The 25,508-nt window shown below is 41.8% G+C and overlaps 1 protein-coding gene across 1 annotated transcript in view; it reads right to left on the bottom strand.

Moving 5' to 3' along the window:
* The window catches only part of RFTN1 (raftlin, lipid raft linker 1), a 103,345-nt gene that overhangs the window by 70,472 nt on the left and 7,365 nt on the right, over positions 1-25,508 (bottom strand). Inside the window, exon 2 of the mRNA XM_075706037.1 lies at positions 22,366-22,521. Coding sequence (XP_075562152.1) covers positions 22,366-22,510 — 145 coding nt within the window. The 5' untranslated portion in view covers positions 22,511-22,521. The remainder of the gene's footprint in view (positions 1-22,365; positions 22,522-25,508) is intronic.

The raw sequence follows: 25,508 nt of genomic DNA on the forward strand, positions 1-25,508 counted from the left end.
ATAGCTGGCCAGCGAGCCGTCACTGAGGGGAGTGCGCGTGGCTTAGTTCTCCTCACCTTTCCCTGATCAACGCAGGTCTCTGTCTTCTACCCAACTGCCAGCTTTCACAAAATTAGGAGCAGCCTAATTGTCTTTAAAAATTCATAGCAAATTGGTTTGAAATTGTCTGGTTATAATTATTTGGAGGAGTGAAACAGACAGACGGGTGAGCCTTTTTTAAATCTTGTTTACCTAGCAAACCGGTTCAGAAACAAAACAGAAAAAAACCATCACACTACCACCTCCAAACACTCTGAAAAAAAATCCTTCAAAAATAAGGACCTGAAAAGAAAATCCTGCAAAAGGCACTATGGGATACTGCCTTCTGTAACACCTCTAACAGTGTATTTAACAGCGATAAGGCTTTCACAGAATAGTGAAAACGACTAGCAAGCAATAGTTCACCACTGGCACCTAAAAGAAGTATGTCGCTGCCAAACACACCACATCACTTCAACTTGGCAAGAACGCTTGATAGAAAGCCAAAGAGTAGTGGAAAAGGCTGTTAAAAGTTAACAAAGCACTTCCCAAAAGTACTGTTTTGTTTTTTTAAGCAAGTCTGCTAGAGCATGGGTGATGGATTTACTAAAGAAAAAAGTTTTTCTTGGCAGAAAATCCTGCTTTTTTTGCTCAGAGCAAATTTTCCTGTCACTCTCCAGAATTTGAACTCCTACGCCCTCGTTTCAGAAAAATGTGGCCAGTTTCTGTTTTCAAGCAAAGAATTCCCACACAGTAATACTGATAGCATGCAAATCTATTGTTTAATATGGGTCATGGGAAAATGGCCACAAATTCAAGCATCATTAGAATGGAACGACCAAAGTCAAATTATAATTTTTTTTTATTATTTTGCAATAAAATGGCTGTTGTTGCAATTCTGTTTGCAAAGAATAGCAGAGTATTTCTCCAAATGTTTATGAGAAGGCATCATTTTACCTTTATTTCTCAGTGTAGTTCTGTCAGAAAAAGTGATGCATCTAAAACATTTATTGGAAATTAAAAGGCAAGAAGCAGGGACACCTCACCTTCAAAGCTGCCAAAGAATGAGTTAATGAAGTTATTATAATATAATCCCAAAGCAGTAAGTATATGCAATAAAGATGTAACAGATGTCCTGTCCAACAAGGACAGAATTCTTTCATGGTATGAAGGTGGTAATTAAAAAGCATTATGCAGACAATCTTAAGATCTAAGCCTTTCCCTACCCCCTGGATAGGATCCCTTTTGGGTTAGTGACATCAAAAATTTAGTTTCATAAATGCACATTCTTGCTGATTAAATAATAAAATACAGAAGCAAATAAACAGGTCAAATTCTTAGTTCCCTTTACAAGGAATATAAAATAAACTTTATAGGTGGCACAGTGGTGTATGATGATGCATATTCACAGCCAGCATACAACAGCAGAACTGTTCACTATTATTCTTGTCAGCCACTGCTAGCACAGGCAATACCTCAGGAACAAACCCATGAAAACGTGCAAAGCACAGTGCCTTTATGCCTTGGCTAATACTGTTTTCTCACTGTTCCTAATAATGCAACCCAAAGAGAGGTCACAAGCAGCCTCATGTGGCTCTAACTTCTAATCATATGACAGCCCACATTCAAGACACTTTCACTTTTCTCTGTTCCCAAGCGTATTCTGCAAAACAGAGAATCATTTCTAAATCCTTTTAGGTCAAGAAGTGCCAGACCTGCTACTGGCTAATAATGAAATACAACTGATAAAATAGTCTGAGTTTCCACCAACGATTCTGGAAGGGTTCCCTGGAAGTATCTGTTGATGAGCTGACCAATTTTTCCCCCAAATTTACTATAATAAAAAAACTAAACAAACAACAAAGCTGACAAGTAGTGCAAGAGTGCAGCTTGACAACAAAGTCTTACAATTGTAAAGTATTTTATTCAGTGAACATGTGGTGAAGAACAATGAAAATAATCCCACAGAATATGTACAATTTTATCTATTTGATCATTTGAAAGGCTTCATCAAGGCATTCAACCCAGCTGGAAAAATCGGGTGGAAGGAGGACTGCAGAGAAAGACAGATGCTGCATCTGAGCTGAGCATTCCTTAGTAAATAAACAACAAAACCAAACCAAAACAAAAAAGCGATTCTGACACAGTTCCAAACTTTATGAGACAATAACTTAACAAAAGACCGTTTATTCTGTCACTCTCTTTTCATTCTTTTGTTTTGTGATTTGAGATAAAAGTAGATGCTTTTTTTTTTTTGCTTACTAATAATCTGTACAATAATTACTAGTGAATTAACCCATGTAATTTAGCACTATTTGTCAATTCTGGTATCAGTTGTTATTAAGAAATTCAGGAAACAATTGTACAAATAAAAGAACACCAATAGAGGGCTTAGCAACCAAGGAACTACAGCAGTAGGCTGCAGTTTATTTATATTTCACCAGTAACCATGTCTTGGCTTATCTCTAACTTTCTCAAAATTCCATCTATTTATTTGTAAACCTCATACCTCATTCTCTTTCAGATTTAAGGCCTTTTATCAATTCATTTGGAAACACATGGCATCTTCAGGACTTCTCACATTCTTGATGTCTTTAATTTTTTATGTGCCACATAGTACGCAAAAGCCTCTGTATTATCACACTGAGATGAACTCTTTCAACTGATGACTGTTTAACAGAGACAGGTAATATTTTGCAGTTCTTAACTCACCTGATGACTGTCAGGCTTGTCTTTCTTGTGTTGATCAAGAGCTGCACCTCACAGCAAAGTCTTAATGAGATTCTCTTCCCCTTGAAAGGACTGTTTCTTTCAAGACGAATCTGTAGCTAATCAGCGCAAATCTCAAGTTGAGAGGATGATTATTTGCGGGGAGAAGGAAAGGAAGGAGGCTGAGAGTTCTTTACAATTTCAACTAAACAGAGCTCCATTTATATGAAAGCAGCAGGGTTTGCAAAAACCAATTGGCCAGAAAGCCTTAAACTTGCAGTTCCTGTACAAGACCTTATCACAATGCATGGGTTACCATTTACCAGAAAGAGCCATACCAGTTAGCTACAGCAGCTGAGTAAGCATTGGACTCCACTGAAATTTCTCATATGTCACCTCCTATCTGGGAAACCCCCTCACACTGCTGCTGATCCTAAGTTTATCATATAGCACAGTGTGTCACAAGTATTAAATCATTTGCAAAAGCATGACTGCACACAAACCAAGAGTCTGCTGGGTGTGCAAGTTATATCACAGAAAGCGAGTTGCAATTTCATGCAGTAATTATGTCACCTGGACTCCACTTACATCCAGGATATCACATATTTGTATGACTGCAATAAGATGAAACCAAGTCACTGAGATTTGTGTTTAGTGTTTAAGAGACAGGGCAAAAATATACAACACGTGCCAGGGTTTTGCCAAGATACCTGTAAGAGTGCCAAAGGAGCTAGCTTGGGAACTGGAAGCAAGACAGTGCTCAGCAAATGCTAGTCAGCTCTTGTCCTCCACATGAGCCATGAACATTTTTCCAGACTGCCTCATCACTTAAAGAGAGGGCCACAATCTGGAGGCCTGGATCAATCATTATCAGCTTTGTAATATGTTATGGCTGTAAGACAGTAATGTTCAAACAGTATTTCACCTAGAAATTACATTGAAGAGTTCTGAAATTGCTGCAGACTGGCCATGAACCAGCAAGCAAGTGTCAGAAGCACCTGGAATGCAGCATTAAACTGAGACCTAATGCAAAAAGGCGCATTATACCAGGCTCAATTTGAGACTTTGCTTGGCAGTACATTTACATCTTGCACAGACAGATTATTAGGCTACCTATCACTTGTGCACATACAGGCACTGAAAAACAAAGCAGAAACAAAGGTCTCATGTAGATAATGCACTATCATGGACATAGGATCTATACAAAGTCAAGGTAAAGAAAATGCAGGTCAGGCATTTGCACACAAAACTGATGCAAATGCCATAAGACTAACCTGAAGAACAGATGACACTTGAGACACAATCATTAAGGTTTGCAAACTACATTATTTTGCTGAGTATAATATTCATAACCTTAATTTAAATTACAGTTACAATTATGCTTGTTGCTAAAGCAACAATTCTACCTATTTACAGAACTGGGCAAAGAAAATGAGAAATCAATGGAAGGCTCCCAAAACACTGAAAACTCATGCAATGCCATGTCTTCTCTTCCTACTTAACAAGTCAAATGATATCTGTCCCTCCATTTTAACTGTCACCCATCACCCTCAAGGTTTTTCAGTTTGAGTGTTCAGCTCCTCTTGTCCCTTGATATTCTTTCCCTGTTTTATCTGCCCAACTTTCTCTTGATGCCCCTCCTTTCTGAAGACCTTGTCTCCTCTTCCCACAGTGCATAAGCGCCCACATCTATCCTGGCAACAAAGTGAGCAGAGCATATGAGGTATCACACTAACACAACCCTCTTAGGCTTCCAGACACAGAGAGATGCTGCTGTGAAGCCCCTTCCCTGTCCAAACACAGGGGCCAACATCACAACAATAGCACTACGCACAATGTTTGGGGTCTTCATGCCCATGACCTACAACAGCACAGGTCCAGGCCAGGGTCTTTCTACCTCTCTGGCAGACACAGCAATACCTGGCAAAGGCCATCAGGGCAGTGCCCTTCGCTTCTGCCTTCATGAGAAGCCACCTGGTCACATATCCCCTTAGGGGAGCAGCAGCAGCAACGTGGTCCTGCTCCTGGAACTCCTCTCAGCTGTGTATGTGATCCTCTGCAGAGAGCCCACAGCATGGATGAGTCACACTGTATTGGAAGTGGGGGGTATTCACTGAAAGGATGTTGGATATAGACTTGCTTTTTCTCCCCATTTCAGCAGGGTGCATACCTCTCATGTTCTCCCCATGACTGTAGGTGCAGTGCCAGATGCCCAAGCTGGGCTCTGCAGTTTAGTTTTTGCTCCAGTTAATCCTCTGGACGTGCCGGTCCACTGGGGAATGTTTCTGGTGTAGGCCGCATCAGCATCCCATCACTCTTTTTCCATACCTTTGTCCCTGCCCCAGAAGGTCCAGATTCCACTTTCCCTCCTTTGCTTTTCACTTTCTTACAACTTTTGGGCTATGCTGGTCTTCTCTAAGAATAAAGCTGGTAAAGGTGTTCCTTGAACTCTTTTGCCGATCCATTGCTGTTCAGCTGCAGCTGTGCCCTCCACTCCACTTTTTCAGCCGAGAAGCTTAAAGCACCCACATTTTCTGGGGTGCAACAGCAGGAAAGCTATGGCAGGGAGCCTGGGCTAGGGATATTACAGCTCATCACAAGGCTGACAGACATCTTGATAGCTGCATTTTTTTGTGGGAAAGACTGTGGAGGCAGTTTCTAGGATTGAAGGATTCTGGCTATGAAGACCCTTTGGAGCTTCATATGAGCTGACATGTCAGCTGAGTGTTGACAGCCTATCAAGCAGCTGACAGGGCATGGTCCTGCTCCGAACAGGGTGCTTCAGCCAAAAGCCTAAGAACAGGACTGGCAGGCCACTTCTTCTGCAAGCTAAAAGGAAAGCAGGGAAGGAACAGATGCTTCCCAGGGAGAGATGCATGTTTCCTTGTTAAGAATAGGGGAGAGCTGTATCTCCATACTGCAGGACTTAATCAGCCTGTACTGCCCCCCTTCCTTGTCCTTAAAAGTCTCTCCTCTCCAAGCCAGGGGAGCAGAAAGACAGACTTTATCACTCTTCCCTTTGTCAGTTCTCCCTCCTTTGTCACTTCTCAGAAGAGCAGGGCACAAGATTCACCCTCAACCTTCTTCCCTTTGTCAGTTCTCCCTCCTTTGTCACTTCTCAGAAGAGCAGGGCACAAGATTCACCCTCAACCTTCCCTTTTCCTGCATGGTGTGCTGCTGCTATTTTTCAGCTATGCTTTTCCTTAGCAAACAACTCAGTCCTAAGTCTGTCAGGTTTCCTGAGGGCCTTTGAGCCAGCAACCAAAGGCATCTACCAACAGGAAGAAAAAGTCAAAATGGGCACTGAGAGTCAGGGTAGAGGCAAAGTAACTATGCCCACCTAAAAGGTCAAATGCCACCAGGAGAAGAGTGAATCTCCTCACTTCTACACACTCAGCTCTGCTGTGCCTCTCTGCAAGGGCAGTGTTTGGAACAGCATTTGGAGGATGGCATTCCAGACCTTGATCATGACTTTGGCCACTGCAAATTTTGCCATCCCTCCCCAAACTGGTTAGCCACTGACCAATAGGTACTGCAATCGTGGGACTCCGTAGGGCAACAGCCACACTTGTGAGAGCAGGTTTGGACTCCCAAAATTTCATCCAGTGATGGCAAAGTCATGGCAGAAGCTTGTAACAATTCCAACCCACCACGCTGTCCTCAGTGCAGAGGCAACCATTAGCCCTACCAGTCCAACCTTGTGTGCCGCACCCATAGTACCCTCCAGTGATCTACGGCAGAGCACACAGAAGAGTGAAAACTCAAGAAAGTAAAGCACAGTCCATGTCTTCCTCCTCAGACAAAAGTAGGGAGGAAGCAGGAGGGAGTCAGCTCACCTGGGGTGTGCTCACACAGTAGCTGCCACAGCTAGAGGAGGATGCTCACCATTCCATCCTCAACTCCATCGTTGTTTGGCCAGTGGCAAAAACATCAAGAGAAGTTGTCAGGCAGTAGGTGCAACAGTAACACGTTTGAAAAAGCAGGAAGAGAAAACAAACCAGCAACAGAAGTAGGAACAGAAATTAGACTTGTTTCTGCACGTAAAATCTCTACAAGCTTCACTATCAGAGGCAAATCTATAGTCATCTGCACGAGACAGACACTGGGACAAAATGGCACCTCCTAAAGTGGCTCCCAGAAGGGCATGCAAGCCAGAAAGCAAACATTTGTCAGATATCTTTCCTTCAGGTTGCTCTGAGCCACATGTAGTAGAATGTCAGTGTACAGGAGGACAGTAACTCTTGTCCAAATCAAAATGCATTTAATGCAGTATAAACTCCCTAGAAGCAACTGCTCCCACCCAGCTGTCTACTCCTCTTGCACCACACTACTGGCTTAAGATACGCACACCCTGATACCAGCCAGTGCTGAGCTCTGTGGACCCTTGGGTCTGACCCACAAAGACACCGTTACAGGTTATGTGAAATAGCTAAATGTCCACACTATTTCCAGCACAATAGAGACTCTTTATTCTTCATATAGGAAGACTAGAAAAATAAATGCAAACAGAAAAAATCCCACACAATCAAGGTATATCTACTCAGTGTTTTCTTTTCAGTATGATTAAGAGAAGTGGCTTCTCACAGTAAAGAGCAGCTGACACCAATAATTCCTTTCTCTAAAAGGGGGTATCCTCCACTCAGGATTAACCAATTCTAAACCTTTCATCTATATGAGATTTTAGCCAAAAACCACCACGTACTTACAAATTAAATGATTAAGAACTCCATTAAAACTAAAATATTGCATAGATTTTGTATATCAGCTTTTATCCGGCTGATGTCAAGGAATTTGTAGTAACCAGTCATAAAAAGACTAAGCAGATTACTACAGAGATGACTCCTAATCCGTTCTTTCCCACAATAAAACCATGAGGCATTTATTATTCAGTGATCTCCTGTTCCAGTTAAACACAGGGGAAGTTTTGTTTCTGAGAAAACAGGATTAGGCCTTTGTGGCTTGAAGAATTTCACCATTCCATCAGAAATGCCTGTCTACCAGCCTTACAGACTGCCAAGTCTGGCTCCTTGTTCAAGAACAGCATCAGGAGGATGAAAACCACATGAAGACTGGAAAAATGTGCAAAGCCAGAGGCAAAAAAACCCCCCAGGGTCACTCAGAAAGATCATGTGCAATTCTTGAGTTGCTGATAGAAAGAAAAAGTTTCTTGGAAGTTCAGAGATCTTTTTAGACAGATTTGTAACTATTTTTCCATGATGGGAGTGAATCACAACTTTCATATATGTGTGTTGTACGGTATGCATCTCTTGTAAGAATTCAGTAACTACATCAAGAAGCAGCTTTGGCTAACATTGTAGATACAATCAACGACTGCATGGTAAGATTGGAGTATTATAGTTACCCGATCTTCAGTCTAAGAATAGGTACAGAGTAGGAAAGTTAGCACCAACATGACTACTGCAGCACCCGTATTTTTTCCCAATGTGGAACATGCACAAATAGAAAACATCCTGCAGATGTTCCTTCCCTCCCTAGTCCATTTTTCATTTGCACACACCCATTGCCCAACTACATATGCATAATCCATGTAGAAAAAGTGGCTATTACATTGCTAGATGTATTTGGGGTGAGATTCCATAAAAGCATCTAAAAGAAAACTGTGTTTCCAATTATAAGTTGAAAATACTGTTCCAAAATACATCATACACGTGCTCTTTAGCCTATTTGAGACTTCCAATATACATACCGTATTGTATCTAAGCTTCCATCTAGCCTATAATGTATTATTCTAACACAAAATAGCAGTGCCACCGTTCAGTTGGATCTTGAGGAGACAGGCAATACCAGCAATTTTTTTTTTCCCCATTTGAAAGCATGGGAAAGGTACAGCTTTCTTGCAGATATATAGCTGTTATGATATGGGCTAGGAAATTTAATTCATAATGTAGACCAGCTTCATGCTTCAGATTCAGTGAGAAGGGTGTTTTGAAGGCCATGATCTAGCTGCTAGAGCACCAGACTGCCCAGGACCAATTCCCAGTTCTGTCACAGTCATGATACGACTTCCTACTTTCTGTTGTACAGCGCAGCCATAAAGCAAAATGTGAAAGATTGAATGCTTATGCCTTCATGAATTACCCCTCTCAATAATATAAATGCATATACAATACATACATGTGCGTAGGTATTACACATGTATTATTGATGTACAGATAACAGATATGCTTATACATACAGAAGAGAGAATGCGTGCATACAGTCTACCATAACAAGGATCTATACAAAATAATTATGAAAAGCAAAGCTTGTATGTAGAAACTAGAATATGTCTAACAGATTTTACTCAAGTTACGCATCGTTGTTAAAAAGCCAACCACGGTAAAGAAGTTCTAAGTATTCCTAACTATTCTTTAAAGCAATTACGTTTATGATGTAATTTATTGCATTTATTAAACTACTAACATATGGAATGCTCCTTTTATGTCAAATTGCAAGTTTCCCAAGACATACAAGTAAGTTTTATAAACTGCTACAGCATGAACATTTCATTTTGCTGTGACTTACAGTGGCAAGTCCTGGAGGGTTACATATTACTACAGACTGTAATTCACTTGAAACAAAATACCCAGAGAAGCCAAAAAATTTCATTTCTTCATGTCTGCATTAATGGAGAGGACTGAAGCCCAGATCCAGCAAACCCCTTATGCTGATTCTTTTTACCATGTGCATATTTTCAAGTACATATAATCAAACTATGTTGAATAGGATATGCACATGAACAAAGCTTACACAAAGGGGAAGCATTAGCAGAACCTGGGCTATGCAGAAGTAATCCATTGGCCTCTTCTGCTCATCATCTAACTACTGTGAACCTGTTACATATTGATGTTTTTTCTGTGTTGTACACAATCTATACACAGTCTGGTTCAAGCTATCACATCACATTAATAACCTAACAATATTTTGCCTTGTTAATTTTATTTCATCACTCCTGAGGACAAAATGGTGGTAACAGACCTGGCTAACTGGAAATACAAAACTCAAATGCTAATTTCATTTATGTTCTTTTGCTTACAGAAATGGAAACAGGAAATTAAATAACTTCACCAATGGGGAAACAATTGCTTTTACTAGTCTTAAATCAAATAATAACACCTGCAAATGCAGGGTTGTGAGGTTTGTTCCTTTTTCAGACGTACAGCCACGTGCTTGGAGAATTGGGGCTTTTTTGTTTGGTTTCGATTTTTTTTTTTTTTTAAGTGAAGGGTGAAGAGAAACAGAAAGCAGAAGCCAGGCACAAATAACTGCTTAATGTAATATAAAAATTACCAATAGGAAGAGACGGTATGCACTGAAGTCAAAAACAAATATGTTCTGTAGCAAACAGAATTTCCTGATTAAAAATGCATACATATTCCATAGGAAAAATGCCTTCTCTATCCTCAACTCGCACACTTTCCAGTGCATGACACTTCCAAGTTCCAATTAGACGACTTCTTTCTCCCCTCTGAGGGGAAAACTGAGGGGTTTTTGTTAATTTAAGCCTACACACAACTGAAAGTTAATACCAAATTAAGAATATGTCCATACTGAAATGTTCCTTTAACTATTGACTGTAATATAATAATGTCTTTTATAAAGGTTCACTAACACATTATTTGTGTCTTTACTAGGAAAAAAAAAGCAATTTAAAAAAAAAAAAATTAAAAGCCCAGCCATAGCAGTTGTAGTAAGACTGTAAAAAACGTTTTTTTGAGCAGTATAACTTGTTCCAAAACATTATTGTATAGTATCCAGAAGCTTGTCAGAACGTGAAAGATAGATACACTTTCAAATTCCATATATATATATGCATACATATAAATATATACACACATAAAAAATGCCTCAAACCAGAAGGTTTTACGTGTCTAGTAAATGTGTTATACCAGGAGTATTGTCCTGGTAAAATACACGTCCTTAGACAACAACATGTACAACACTTAAGCAAAAAATAGTGGAAATGTTGAAACATAACTAATAAACTTACTTTTTAAATAATTTTCTTAATTTTGATTTTTTTTTTACTAAAGACACAAATTCTTGACAATAAGGATAAAAACCATACGACCTTGCACTCACATTACAACTTAAGAACTTCTCTGGGACATGAGAAGTATTGCTATTTTTCATTCTGTCAGTCAAAACATCTGTATTTTAGTGGTTTTATAGCACAAATGGCTTGTTCAGAGTATAGCCTTTCCCCATTTAAAAAAATTTATACCCCCATTTCATTCTCATCACATGGCTAGCATATGTTTCATGCCAACTTTATTCAAGGCCAAAACCTGTCGTAACTCATCAGGCCAATGAATTACAATAGGAATGTAACGCAAAGAAAAAAAAAAAATCCAATCAGGTCAGTAAAAAAAAAAAAAAACCACACCAACACAATACCAAAAAACTCTACACTATTCTGAGGAGGAGGGAAGACATAAACAACTATCAGATTCCTGGTTTCTCTCAGAAGGTCATCATAATTGAAAAGAGGTGGGGAAAAAAGAAATAAATGATGAAGGAGAGCTCAGTTTCTGTACGACCTGTCATTGCAAGTAAAGTTTTCCAAAATAAGTAGATCAGATAAGAGCAGGAAAGGAATGCAGATTATCGGAATATTTCTCTTTCAAATGAAATACCAAAACAAAACAAATCAGCTTGCCCCATAGAGTCATTGTTGAAAACATGGTTGCTTTAAATTAAAGCTATTCCATTTGTCAGCACATGTCCTCCTCGGGTTCACTAACCATTTACCTTTTATTTCCAATAAAACTTGGAGATGAGAGGTACAAGACGACTATTATTCAGCTCCTTTTATTTATACAGAGAGGGATGCAAAATAAACAATTTACTTTGGGGGGGGGGGCAGGAGGGGAGGTGTGATATAGCCTTTTTGTGTTTTTTCCCAGTAAATGCCTGAAGTATATACAGATAGACCCTAATTTGTCTCTTCTGACTTTGTAGCAAAAGGTTTGCTGCAACATTAATCTAATGCTACCGCCTTTTACTGTCGTCAGATTTTTTAATGTTACAAAATTCAATCATTGCCACTTAGCATTAGTATTGTTTCAAAGTCAGTGAGACGCAGCCAGTTGAGCAACTCTGAAGCAAGGATTAGCCAGCGGAGAGCTACTGGAACATTCAAACTGCAGATACAGCTACTGGGACTAAGTTGTTAAAAAAGCGTGCACCCCCTGCGAGGCATTACCTGCACCCGTTGCACGCCACCACTGGGAGTGTCAGGACTCTGAGACAGAACGACTCAGGGGAAACAGCAGAAGAAATGACTGAGGGCAGAAACCTGTCAGAAGAAACTGGCTGAAGATGGAGACGACGCAGGACTGGACCGTACAGTGGCAAGTGAGACTGACTCAGTGAAGGAATGAGCTGACAGCAAGGCGGGTAGAGTTCAGGAGCTGGATGAGCACATCAGGAATGAAGCTACATGTTGCAGCTGGGGCAACCTAACAGCTCACTGCTGCCAACAGGGGAAAGATCCTGCTCTTCCTCTGCACCTCCTCTGGCATTTTGCTGACCCGGCAATGAGCCATCCAATTTACAAACCCATTAATGTCATCTTAACAAATAAAAATATGTGATGATTTTATCAATTTAATTTGGGTGAAATCTGGTGTGATTTTACCTGAGGGAAAGCAGCAGCCCACAAGCTTTGGACAGTACAGATGACTAAAGAATAGAGCAGAGGATGACATTGTCAAGGGACAACACTGAAGACAGACCGTGATTTCTTGGAAGAGGCCACCTTCACAAAAACAAGAAAGGTAAACGCTAATAGCAGACATAAAGCCAACAACTCAAAATGAGCATAACCACCTCAAGGTTTTGAAATGCCTTAGAAAAGTGCTCCTTATTCCTCAAGTGCCAATCTACGCTAGATGATAACCCTTTGCGACTATCAATTATTGCACTTGCTCAAGAAGTAAAGGACAGTAGCAAATCTAACCATTTTAATTCTGAACTATGCAGATTATCAGTATTGTAGCACACGATGGAAACGGATGGGTTGTTCGTAGCCTGCTTTCCTTGAAAGTTTGGGAACTCTTTCTCTAGATGCTTTACTTCCAAGTATGTCCATTCTGTAATACTGGGAAACGTGAGAATGAGGTTACGCTTGCAACCTTAATTCCGTCTTTTGCATCTATGCATTATTTTTACAGTACTTAAATAAATGGTCAAACACTATTTTCTATTGGACACCTGCATCAGTGCAGAGCAAGGCTCAAGTTCGGAAATGAATAATGTATAATAAAGGAGCATATTTCCTTACATTCCTTCAGCTGCGTATGTCAGAACGTAAACAGTAACCAAAGACAGCAAGCAAGAACAGTTAACTTTCTGGCTAACACAGCAGAGAAATGACCAGCAGGACAGTATTTTATCCCTGTTTTCAACAGAGTGATGCTAAGGGAATGAGTTCACAACAGTCTGAGCTGATTTCAAGAAGGTCCCTTTTCTTTTCCTGACTGCATACTCCCACCACTTCTACCAGCTCCAGCATTCTTCAGACCCTTCCACAAGACACTGATCTGGCAGAGAATCACCAAACAAAAAGACTGCATAGCCTTCTGCCAGATCTGAGTTAAATCAATTCACAGAGCTGACAGGAGGCGAGAGAGGGGAGCAGTATCTCCCCACATATAGCTGCAGAAAACTTAAGTCCACCTAGCGGCCTGTGAAACTACAGTTAAAACATACAACACATTCTGAAAGTGATCTCTGACTAGCTGGCTATCAGATTGGAGGATAAATGCAGTTCCTAACAGCAAATGTGACCTGCATCCACATTTACATCTACCACGTGAAGAAATGCTAAGGACTTGGAAAACTTCTGGCAGTAATGTCTGTATTAGTTCCCGCTTACAACATGGAGATAATCGCATCCTTCTCACCATTAAGATTAAACGCTTGTGAGAGATAGTTCAGAGCAGTAAACGTTATAGAAAAACCCCAGAGAAAAATGAGTACCTGCCTTCAGAGCCAGACTCACTAGTGTTTTAAATAAGGCTTAGAATAAGGATACAATAAAATACTCTGCAGCCACTCAAAATTTAGCATGGCTTATTCTAAAAACCTAATGAAGCAGAAAACCTGTGGAAAAAATGATGTCAGGATATATATACACACTGAAAGGGCTAAAGTAGATTCACAGAAGACAGACTTCACAATCCAAATGTCCTTTTTACACAGCTGTGAGCATTTCAAATGAAAAATTTAGAAGCCTCTGAATCCACACAGGCACAGGTGAAACGCTCATCATCAACTCTGGTTATCTAGAGAGATAATTTCTGTAAATAAATATAACTGCACTGGTGATGCTGTCACCATTGAGAAAAACTTGGAACGTCATTAACACTACGTAGTGGGACATACGCCTTCATACAGCCAATGACGTGAATAGGGAGGGAGCTGCATAACCACAAGCTGTTGCCCTGCCAATCCTGAGAGCGCACAGTCGTGAGTGATACTAAGGAAAAAGAGCAGGAGCAAGAGCTCCATCCCCTCCTCATCTGCCTATCCATTGGCATCTTCAGAGCCTGGAGCGATGGGGATACAACATGCCAAAGCAGAACTGAATGGGAGCTGGACAGCTTACACTCTTTGACAAGCCAAAGAATTTGGTAGAAGTACTTCTACTCACACTCTCTTTAAAACCATGCCTCCTAAAATCATAATAAAACAATCTATGATGAGTAAGAAAAATGTACAAGTATGCCCTACAACAAACCTATCCATTTAATCAGACTTGGAAAGGCTGGGTTTAATTTTTTGCCCTGTGCCAGACATCCTCTGTGCCTGCGGCAAGTCACATTGCTATCGCATGTACTGATTCTTCCTCCATACAGTGACAAATGAGACTTCATGACGTATCACAAGAATGCACACACTAAAGCTTATGAGGCAATCAGACAGAACAGCGATGAGCATCCCAGAAAAGCCCATGGAAGTGTGTCCTCAATAGTAATTCATTTTCACTAATGACACAATGTGCAGTACATCTTATTAAAAGTTGTCAAACTATCAAAGGACATAAACAGTTCACTTTTGTCCTGGTTTTGGCTGGGATAGAGTTAATTTTCTTCCTAGTAGCCAGCACAGTGCTGTGTTTTGGATTTAGTTTGAGAATAAGGCTGATAACACACTGATGTTTTAGTTGTTGCTAAGTAGTGCTTACACTAGTCAAGGACCTTTTCAGCTTTCCATGCTCTGCCAGGTGCACAAGAAGCTGGGAGGGGGCACAGCCAGGACAGTTGATCCAAACTGCCCAAAGGGCTATTCCATACCATATGGTGTCATGTTCAGTATATAAACTGGGGGGAGTTGGCCGGGGGGCAGCGATAGCTGCTCGGGGACTGGCTAGGCATCAGTCAGTGGGTGGTGAGCAATTGCATTGTGCATCACTTGTTTGTATATTGTTTTATCATTGTTGTTATTATTATTTTCCCCTCCTCTGCTGTCCTATTAAACTGCCTTTATCTCAAACCAGGGGTTTTACTTTTTCTTTCTGATTCTCTCCCCCATCCCACCGGGGAGGGGAGGGTGAGCAAGTGGCTGTGCAGTGCTTAATTGCTGACTGGGTTTAAACCACAATCCTTTTTGGCGCCCAACATGGGGCTCGAAGGGTCGAGATAACAACAGATCTGACCAGAGTGTGTTAAAACAAATTTGTTATAAGCACTTATTACATTAGTTTAGTAATCGTTGGTCACAATGTTGATGTACTTGCTCTCAGAGTTTTTGCATTTGTTCTCAGAATTGTGTTATGTAACAGCTGATTTACTGTTTGTCAGTATTTATGTGCTGTTTATTACCTCTGGGAGGTGGCTTAAGTTTATCTCTTTGCTGTACTGTGTACCGCTGGCTTATGGTACGATAAAATTATTGGTCATGAGGCCAATCTTGTATTTATACTTAACACTGCCATCACCTCTGTACTTCAGGAACCATCTATCAGAAATTATTAATAATTACACTTTTTACATTTTCTCCTCGGAGAGCCAGCCTGTGGGGGAGACACCTTCCTCCATCTTCCCCTTCTTCTCCAGCCTAATTCCAATAGCTCTTGAGGATTTCAAATATCCTTGGGCTGTTCAAGCCAGTATGTTCATCTTGCTATGTCTCCTGAATGTGTGTCAGGTCTTGCTTAGGGTTAAACAACTATTTAAGAATATTGCAGTTACTCCAACCGCCGCAACAAGCACTGTGGCTACTCAAACCCCAACGACAGACACTGTGGTTACTCCAACCCCCATGACAGGCACTGTGGCTACTCAAACCCCAGCAACAGGCACTGAGGCTACTCAAACCCCCATGACAGGCATTACGGTTACTCCAACCCCCACACCAGACACTGTGGCTACCCAAACCCCGGTGAAAGGCACTGCAGCTGAACCAGAGAACCAACCTGTGTTGGTATCAGTCGCCCCCATACACAAGAAGAAATCTTGGAAGCGAAAGTCAGCTCGTTTAGAAAGGGATGATGAAAAAACAGGGTCATGACAAGGAGAGAAGGAGGAAGAACTTGTAAATGAGATGGAAACCACCCGATCCTTATCCTTGAGTGAGCTGCGAGATATGCAAAAAGATTTCAGTCATCGTCCAGGCAAGCACATTGTCACCTGGCTGCTCCAATACTGGGATAACGGGGCCAGTAGCCTGGAATTAGAGGGTAAGGAAGCCAAACAAGTGGGATCCCCTTCCAGGGGAGGGGGTATTGACAAAGCGATTGGAAAAGGAGCACAAGTCCTTAGCCTCTGGAGGCAACTACTGTCAGGCATGAAGGAAAAAGATCCCTTCAAGGAAGATATTATGTATCACCCAGGCAAATGGACCACCACAGAGAGAGGTATCCAGTATCTGAGGGAATTAGCCATGCTGGAGGTGATTTATGGTGACCTGAACAACAAGCAGTTATCCAAAGATCCAGATGAAGTCCAGTGCACACGACCCACGTGGCAGAAGTTGGTACGGAGTGCACCAGCATTGTATGCCAACTCGTTGGCAATACTGACCTGGAAAGATGAAGAGGCAGCAACGGTGGATGAAGTGGCTAGCCGACTCCGGGAATATGAAGAAAATACCTCTTCCTCCCTTGTCTTGGCTGTAGAGAAACTGTCCCAGGAGGTCCAGCACCTCAAAGAGAACACGTCCTACTCTCCACCTATACAGACCAATATCTCAGCTATTAGAAGTCAGTGTACTTCTGCTCAAGAGAGAGGATATAGTGGGTACACATCATGGGGCACCCTGTGGTTTTACCTGTGTAACCATGGACAGGACATGAGGAAGTGGGATGGAAAACCTACTTCGACCCTAGAGGCATGGGTACGTGAAGTGCAAGGAAAAACAATCACACAGCGGGGGTCCTTCCAGGAAAACCGCTGCTCCAGTTTGCAGTGGGCAGTTCCCCAGACAAAGCAGAAGGGCTGATCTTACTTCTGATCTTAATGAAGGGACTCCTGACTCATATGTACAAGAAGTGAGTAATGAGTACTATGACCAGTATTAGAGGGGCCCTGCTGCCAGCCATGTGGAAGAAAGGGACAACCACGTTTACTGGACTGTGTGGATTTGATGGCCTGGCACATCAGACCCACAGGAGCAAAAGGCTCTAGTGGACACCGGTGCACAGTGTACCCTAATGCCATCAAGCTATACAGGGGCAGAACCCATCTGTATTTCTGAGTGACAGGGGGATCCCAACAGCTAACTGTATTGGAGGCTGAAGTGAGCCTAACCAGGAAGAAATAGCAGAAGCAGCCCATTGTGACTGGCCCAGAGGCTCCATGCATCCTTGGCATAGACTACCTCAGGAGAGGGTATTTCAAGGACCCAAAAGGGTATAGGTGGGGTTTTGGTATTAGCTGCCTTAGAGACAGAGGAAACAGTTGTCCACCTTGCCCAGTCCCTCGGAGAAACCTTCTGTTGTGGGGTTGCTGAGTGTCAAAGAACAACAGGTGCCTATCACCACCACAGCGGTGCACTGGTGCCAATATCGCACCAACCGAGACTCCCTGATTCCCATCCATAACCTGATTCATCAACTGGAGAGCCAGGGAGTGATCAGCAACTTGTTCACCCTTTAACAGTCCCATATGGCCAGTGCAAAAGTCAAACGGAGAGTGGAGGCTAACAGTAGACTATTGTGGCCTTGAACAAAGTCATGCTGCCACTGAGTGCTGCTGTGCCAGACATGCTAGAACTTCCATACAAACTGTAGTCAAAGGCAGCCAAGTGGTATGCCACAACTGATACCGCTAATGCGTTTTTCTCAACCCCCTTGGCAGCAGAGTGCAGGCCACAGTTTGCTTTCGCTTGGAGGGGTGTTCACTACACTTGGAACTGACTGCCCCAGGGGTGGAAACACAAGCTTTCTTAGGTGTTGTGGTTTTTTGGAGAATGCATATTCCAAATTACAGTCTGATCATAAGCCCTCTCTATCAAGTGACCCGGAAGAAGAACGATTTCAAATGGGGCCCTGAGCAACAACAAGTCTTTGAACAAATTAAATGGGACATAGCTCATGCAGTAGCCCTTGGGCCAGTCCAGGCAGGGCAGGATGTAAAAAATGTGCTCTACACCTCGGCCGGGGAGAATGGCCCTACCTGGAGCCTCTGGCAGAAAGCACCAGGGGAGACTCAAGGTCACCCCCTAGGGTTTTGGAGTCAGGTATACAGAGGATCCAAGGCCTGCTATACTCCAACTGAAAAAGAGATATTGGCAGCATATGAAGCAGTTCAAGCTGCTTCAGAAGTGGTTGGTACCGAAGCACAGCTCCTGCTGGCACCCTGATTGCCGGTGCTGGGTTGGATGTTCAAACGGAGGGTCCGCTCTACACTCCACGCACCTGATGCTACATGGAGTAAGTGGGTTGCACTAATCACACAATGGGCTCGAACAGGAAACCCTAGTCACCCAGGAATCTTGGAAGTGATCATGGACTGGCCAGAAAGCAAAGATTTTGGAGTATCACCAGAGGAGGAAGCCCCACTGTACAATAAACTGTCAGAAAATGAAAAGCAATATGCCCTGTTCACTGATGGGTCCTGTCATATTGTGGGAAAGCATTGGACGTGGAAAGCTGCTGTATGGAGTCCTATACGACAAGTTGCAGAAAGGGAATCGAGTCAGTTTGCAGAGGTGAGAGCCATCCAGCTGGTTTTAGATATTGCAGAATGAGAGAAGCAGCCAGTACTTTACCTCTATACTGACTCATGGATGGTGGCAAATGCCCTGTGGGGGTGGTTGCAGCAAGGGAAGCAGAACAACTGGCAGCACAGAGGCAAACTCATCTGGGCTGCTGCACTGTGGCAAGATATCGCTGCCTGGGTAGAGAACCTGGTTGTAAAAGTACGTCACATAGATGTTCATGTACCCAAGAGTCGGGCCACTGAAGAACATCAAAACAACCAGCAGGTGGATCAGGCTACTGAGATTGAAGTGGCTTGGGTGGATCAGAACTGACATTATAAGGGTGAATTATAGCTCAGTGGGCCCATGACACCTCAGGCCATCAAGGAAGAGATGCAACATATATAGATGGGCTCATGATCGAGGGGTAGACTTAACCGTGGACACTATTGCACAAGTTATCCATGAATATGAAACATGTGCTGCAATCAAGCAAGCCAAGTGGTTAAAGCCTCTCTGGTATGGAGGACAGCGGATGAAATATAAATATGGAGAGGCCTGGCAGACTGGTTATATCACACTCCTACAAACCTGCCAAGACAAGCGCTATGTGCTCACCATGGTGGAAGCAAGCACCAGATGGTTGGAAACATATCCTGTGCCCCATGCCACCACCCAGAACACTATCCTGGGCCTTGAAAAGCAAGTCCTGTGGCAACATGGCACCCCAGAAAGAATAGTCAGACAACGGGACTCATTTCAAAACAACCTCATAGACACCTGGGCCAAAGAGCACGGCATTGAGTGGGTATATCACATCCACTATCATGCACCAGCCTCTGGGAAAATCAAACAATACAATGGACTGTTAAAGACTACACTGAGAGCAATGGGTGGTGGGACATTCAAACATTGGGATACACATTTAGCAAAAGCCACCTGGTTACTCAACACTAGGGGATCTGCCAATTGAGCTAGCTCTGCCCAATCAAAACATTTACATACTATAGAAGGAGATAAAAGTCCCTGTAGTGCATGTAAAAAATATGCTGGGGAAGACAGTCTGGGTTACTCCCCCATCAGACAAAGGCAAACCTGTTGGTGGGATTGCTTTTGCTCAAGGGCCTGGGTGTACTTGGTGGGTAATGCGAAAGGATGGGGAAGTCCGATGTGTACCTCAAGGGGATTTGATTTTAGGTGAAAACAGCGAATGAACTGAATTGTATGATGTTAATTGCTACATAATACTGTATGTCATCTCTTTTATGGTTGCTATATGCCACATCAATGGTATTACAGTAAGAATCACCCAGATTAGTGAAGAACGAACTTTGATGAAACCAAGCAAGGTACAGCAGTGTCGGAACCAGAACTGGCTTCAGCATGCAACAATCCAACACTGCACACCATCTCTCCTGGCCTGAAAGACTGTTGTGACAGATGGAACCCAAAGTCGTGGACTAAATGAACTCAATGGACATTTTAGAGGGATAGCCCATAGATAACGGGAATGATATCTGTGTGTATATATCAAGACAGGGAAAGTGGTGGTGATTAATTGGATTGTACTGGAAAGCGTAGGACCTGGGCATGACGTAGATGGTATAGAACAAGGGGTGGATACTGTCATGGTTTTGGCTGGGATAGAGTTAATTTTCTTCCTAGTAGCCAGCACAGTGCTGTGTTTTGGATTTAGTTTGAGAATAAGGTTGATAGCAACAACTAAAACATCAGTGTTAAGTAGTGCTTACACTAATCAAGGACTTTTTCAGCTTCCCATGCTCTGCCAGGTGCACAAGAAGCTGGGAGCGGGCACAGCCAGGACAGTTGATCCAAACTGACCAAAGGGCTATTCCATACCATATGACGTCATGCTCAGTATATAAACTGAGGGGAGTGGGCCGGGGGGCAGCAATCGCTGCTTGGGGACTGACTGGGCATCATTGGTCAGTGGGTGGTAAGCAACCGCATTGTGCATCACTTGTTTTGTATATTCTTTTACTGTTATTATTTTCTCTTCCTCTGCTGTCCTATTAAACTGCTTTTATCTCAACCCAGGGGTTTTACTTTTTCTTTCCGATTCTCTCCCACATACCACCAGGGCAGGGAGGGTGAGCGAGCGGACGTGTGGTGCTTAGTTGCTGACTGGGGTCAAACCACAACACTTTGAAATAAAAACACATAAACATAGGAACAACTGCAATACAGAAACATGAAAATAATTCTTCTCCCATTTGTTTTGTGCTCTCAACTGCAGTGCATCCCAATCAGTGTAACAAAAAACATAAGAATCCATGAGTATGGGAGATAAGCACTAAGAAAAGTCTGCAAAGACAAAACTTCTCAGCTCCCACATTGCCTACAGAAGTGCCCTCCTGTCCAGCCACCTATTCCAAACCTCCACTTTTTTCTGAGTTCACTTGCAGCAAGTTTTAAAAAACAACAAATTCACATTACTCTGGGTTGAACATACTGAATTGCACTAGAGACGTCACATGAAGCAACACACCAGCAGCTCTTTGTCTCACACAGCGAGAGACATACAGCTTTGGCTTTTTCTTTGACCTGACTTGCAAAACAAGAGAAGTAGCAGCACACTGCAGGGCAAAAGCACAGAGGCTCTACCTGGCATCCTGCCAGCTAGCTATAACAGATTTTGATACTGTGTTGTTTTATATATAGCAAGAAGCAGGTCCCAGCCTTCTGCTCAAGCTTCAGATTTCCAAATGGTGTGAGGAGTAATTGCTTGTAGAACAGGCTAATTTTGAAGTGAAAGAGGGCACAGGCGATAGTGTGAGCAATACTGGCAGAGATGCTTGATGTCAATCAGGAAGGAAAGAAATGGAATAGCTGTGGATTGTCATGTGAATTAAAGCAAAACTATTTCAGATAACGGGGGGAAGGTAAAAATTGCATGAGACTGGACCTTCAACCCCTTTGATGTTTTAGATCTTCAGTGTCTCCCACTATCCTGTTTCCACGTGGATGGGTGCACCTATAAGTATCTGTAACCACATAAGAGTTATTTAAGGTAAGTTAGCAAAACTGAAAACACTAACTTTAACCTCTCAAAATACCCCTGAGGGAGCACAGGGAGCAGAAGGGCAGGAAGAAAAAAGAACAGTAAAGTATATAACCTGGCAGACCTGAATTGGTTTACCATATGAAACCTGGATAAAATGCAAATTAAGGAAACACAAGTCCATATTAGAGTAAGCCAAAAAAGGGGGGGGGTGGGGGGGTGAGGTGGTGTGTAAAAAGCAAAAATCTGAGAACCTACAACTAGCTCTAAGGTTAAAAATTTACAGAAAATTCTCAGTATGATCTCTGCATGTTAGCATTATGACCAAAGAGAAGGCATTTACTTAAAGAAACTTAAAGACATTTTAAAAACTTAACTATTACACACACTACTCAAAACACATTACGGAGCAACTAAGATGTTAACTTGAATGAAAAAAAAAAATCTAAAGAAAAATACCATGTACTTACTATCATTTAGTGTTGTGAAGTCCAGGAATCGATATTCATAGCAAACATCTATCTTGGTTTCTACCTGGGGCCTCTTCAAAGTTGAGTAGATATTACCAGGTCGTTTTTCATCATGCTTCTCTAGTTTGTTCAATCCACAACCCATTTCAGCAGCTCCTGATACAAAAAGGCAGGGAAAGGAAAAAGGGAAAATGCATAAACACCATTCATATTAGTTTTTCTATTTCCATTTTCATGCAACACAATAGTACATTGCGGTGATTTTTAGTTTTTAAATACAAGCTACCTACAAAATATATGAAACTATATAATTAAATAAATGCTCAGATAGTAACTGAAGTATATACCACCGTATCAACCCTCAGGCATGCTATTATTTTATTGGAAAATTGACAGTTTAATGCATGTATTTTGCATCTTTCACACGCATTCAGTAGTATATTCTGGAAGACACATATTCCATTATAAAAAGTGGCTGAAAATGCAAAATAACTCGCTAATATAAGGGTTGACAACTTAATAACAATTTCTGCATATGCAGTTACTATGAGAGCAGATAGTATTATCTTTTACACAGATCTTTGTAACATTCAAATTAATATCTATACTTGCAATTCAATGGAGGAAGCAGGTTTGCTGTACCAGCCTTTAGAAAACTACCTCATTTCCTTCCACCTCATTTTTTCAGGTAAGCCACAAGAAATAATGGCACTTTATAGAAGCCAACTTCAAACCAGAAGAGGCACATGACCACAGAACTGGACTAGACAGATCTAGTTCTCTACTAAGCTGCCAGTCCACAACATTTTAAAGGATTACACATCAAATGTTTCTCAATATCCTGCACATTATGGCTCATCTGAGTATGAAAGAATGGAAGAATTGCTTGGTGAAAATACTCAGATGATCCAAACCCTCCCATTCCTCTTCCAACAATGCTGGTCGGACTGAGGCAAACCATTTCAACCACCAGTAAGCATGAGAAGATAAAAAGACACAGCAGCTAGGCACCTGAGGTTTTTCATTACAACCCACCCAACATCCTGCCTCTGCCTACACGGAGAAACTCATGCTTTGGGGATGGGAAGAGAGATGCAGAATAAACTCCCAGTGACAAAGAGGGGACCCTGCAGGCTACCCCGGACACTTTGCGGCATGGGATCCATTCAGTATAAATGCGTTGCATGAAGCATCACAAAGATCGGCGTTTCAGCCTCCCTGCAACCTCCAACAGATAGCAACGAGCACCTGAAAAACTTCAGTCGCAGACCGGGACTGCCTTTACCTTGACAATTAATAAACCTGAAGTGGAGACTGAAAAACTAGTTCAGGTTCCCTGTCTCGAAAGATGTGCCTGTAAGTGTATGCCACAGCTCCATCTCCCAAATGGTCAGAAAGTCAGTCAAATTTCCAGGCCTAATGTATTTAGAATCTACTTGTAGAAATTTATTTATACTTATATTGTGCTTTAACTTCATAATTTTTGTCCCTCCTTCACATTTCCTTGTGAAATCATTTTTATGAATAGTTACCAAACCCCTTCCCACATTTTGCTAGCATAAATGTACTCAAGTTATTTCCTGCCACTTACAAGACAGGATCTCTGCTCCATCACTCCACCCACCCTCATTTGCATCACTCCTGTTTTCATTCCTCTGCATGAACACAGGTGATCATATGCTCGAAATGAGATCTTAACAAAGCCTATTAAAATCACATTGATGCTTCCCTGTCTCTACTGCAAATAACATGCCTACTACACCTAAAATCATCAGTCACAACTGAATCACATTCACAGTTTGCCATCAGCTTCCCAGTAGCCAAAGAACCCATTTCTCTTTACTTTTATCCAACACAGCTAATTGAGGAGTTTCCAAATCATCCCCCATAACTATGCTCTATTCCTTTGCATTTCTACTACTGGGTAATAAACTCATCCCATTCTCCCTCACCCCTGGGAGAGCTGGAAGTCTTTCCAGGCTCTGCAATGCCACACACCTTCACATCATCTGTGGAGTCTGTGAGCGCACACCTACGTCTTATTGCAAAGTCACTAATAAATACAGCAAAATAGGACTGACCAATGCATCAAACCTTAAAAAAATACCATAGTAAATATTTGATCACACAGAACCTGGAAGCAGAAAAAACATTTGCTAGAAAGACCTGCAGCATCAAGAAAAATGGATGATGTGCCATACACATTCCTGAACTTTAAATATTTGGGGGATTCATCCAACAGAAAACAACCTTCCCTGCTTAATTTGACAAAAAAGTAAAACCTACTTTATTTTAACAATTTCTATAGATGAAAGCAAGGTTTTGGGATTTTTTTTTTTTCTTTTGGCATTTAAGATTAAAAATCCTCAGGATCTTTTTCTGTTCCCAAAGTGTTACTTTCTACCTTTTTTTTTTTTTTTTGTAATGGCAACTACTACCATTAATTTAAAAAAAAAAAAAAAAGGATTATTCTTTCATATATACAGCAGCTTCTTTCTTTTTCCCATGCAATATGATTAGCTTAGGTCTAAAATGTTATTTAATATATAAATGTATATTGTATATTAATGTGCCTAAAAAGATACTATAAGTATTTCCATGGACTGTAACAGAACATATCTAAGAGTATACTTGTGCTTTAAGATATTGTAGAGTGAGGAACTAAGATAGCAATAAGTGTTAGCACGTGTATCACATATCTTGTTTCAGCAATGGCCCAGTAATTCTTACACATCATAAGTATACAGTATGACATTTCATAAGGAAAAAAATTCCATTTCAGAGGTCAGTAAGCAGCAGTGCCTGCAACCTTTAGTTATGCAAAGAGTCTGAAATCCACAGGACTCTTCAGACAGCGATGGTGGCAGAAGGAGACCTTGGGGACTCCGTATTTCACATCACAGAGAGTTTTGCATTCTTTCCTAAATTGGGGGAAAGTGCTAGAACATAGAAGCCTGCTCTTCCAGCAGCAGCCACAGACACTCTCCCATGCTTCTCTACCAAACATTGCCTCGACCCTTTTAAGAAAACCGGTCTACTCTCACTGCCCATGCCAGCACCAATCTCTGCAAACAGTGCCAACCCACAAGTCGTTCAGCATGGAGATACCTGCCCACTTGGGACTGGACTGAAAACATACATTT

The sequence above is a fragment of the Pelecanus crispus genome, chromosome 2, assembly GCF_030463565.1.
Source record: "Pelecanus crispus isolate bPelCri1 chromosome 2, bPelCri1.pri, whole genome shotgun sequence".
Classification (NCBI taxonomy): Eukaryota; Metazoa; Chordata; class Aves; order Pelecaniformes; family Pelecanidae; genus Pelecanus; species Pelecanus crispus.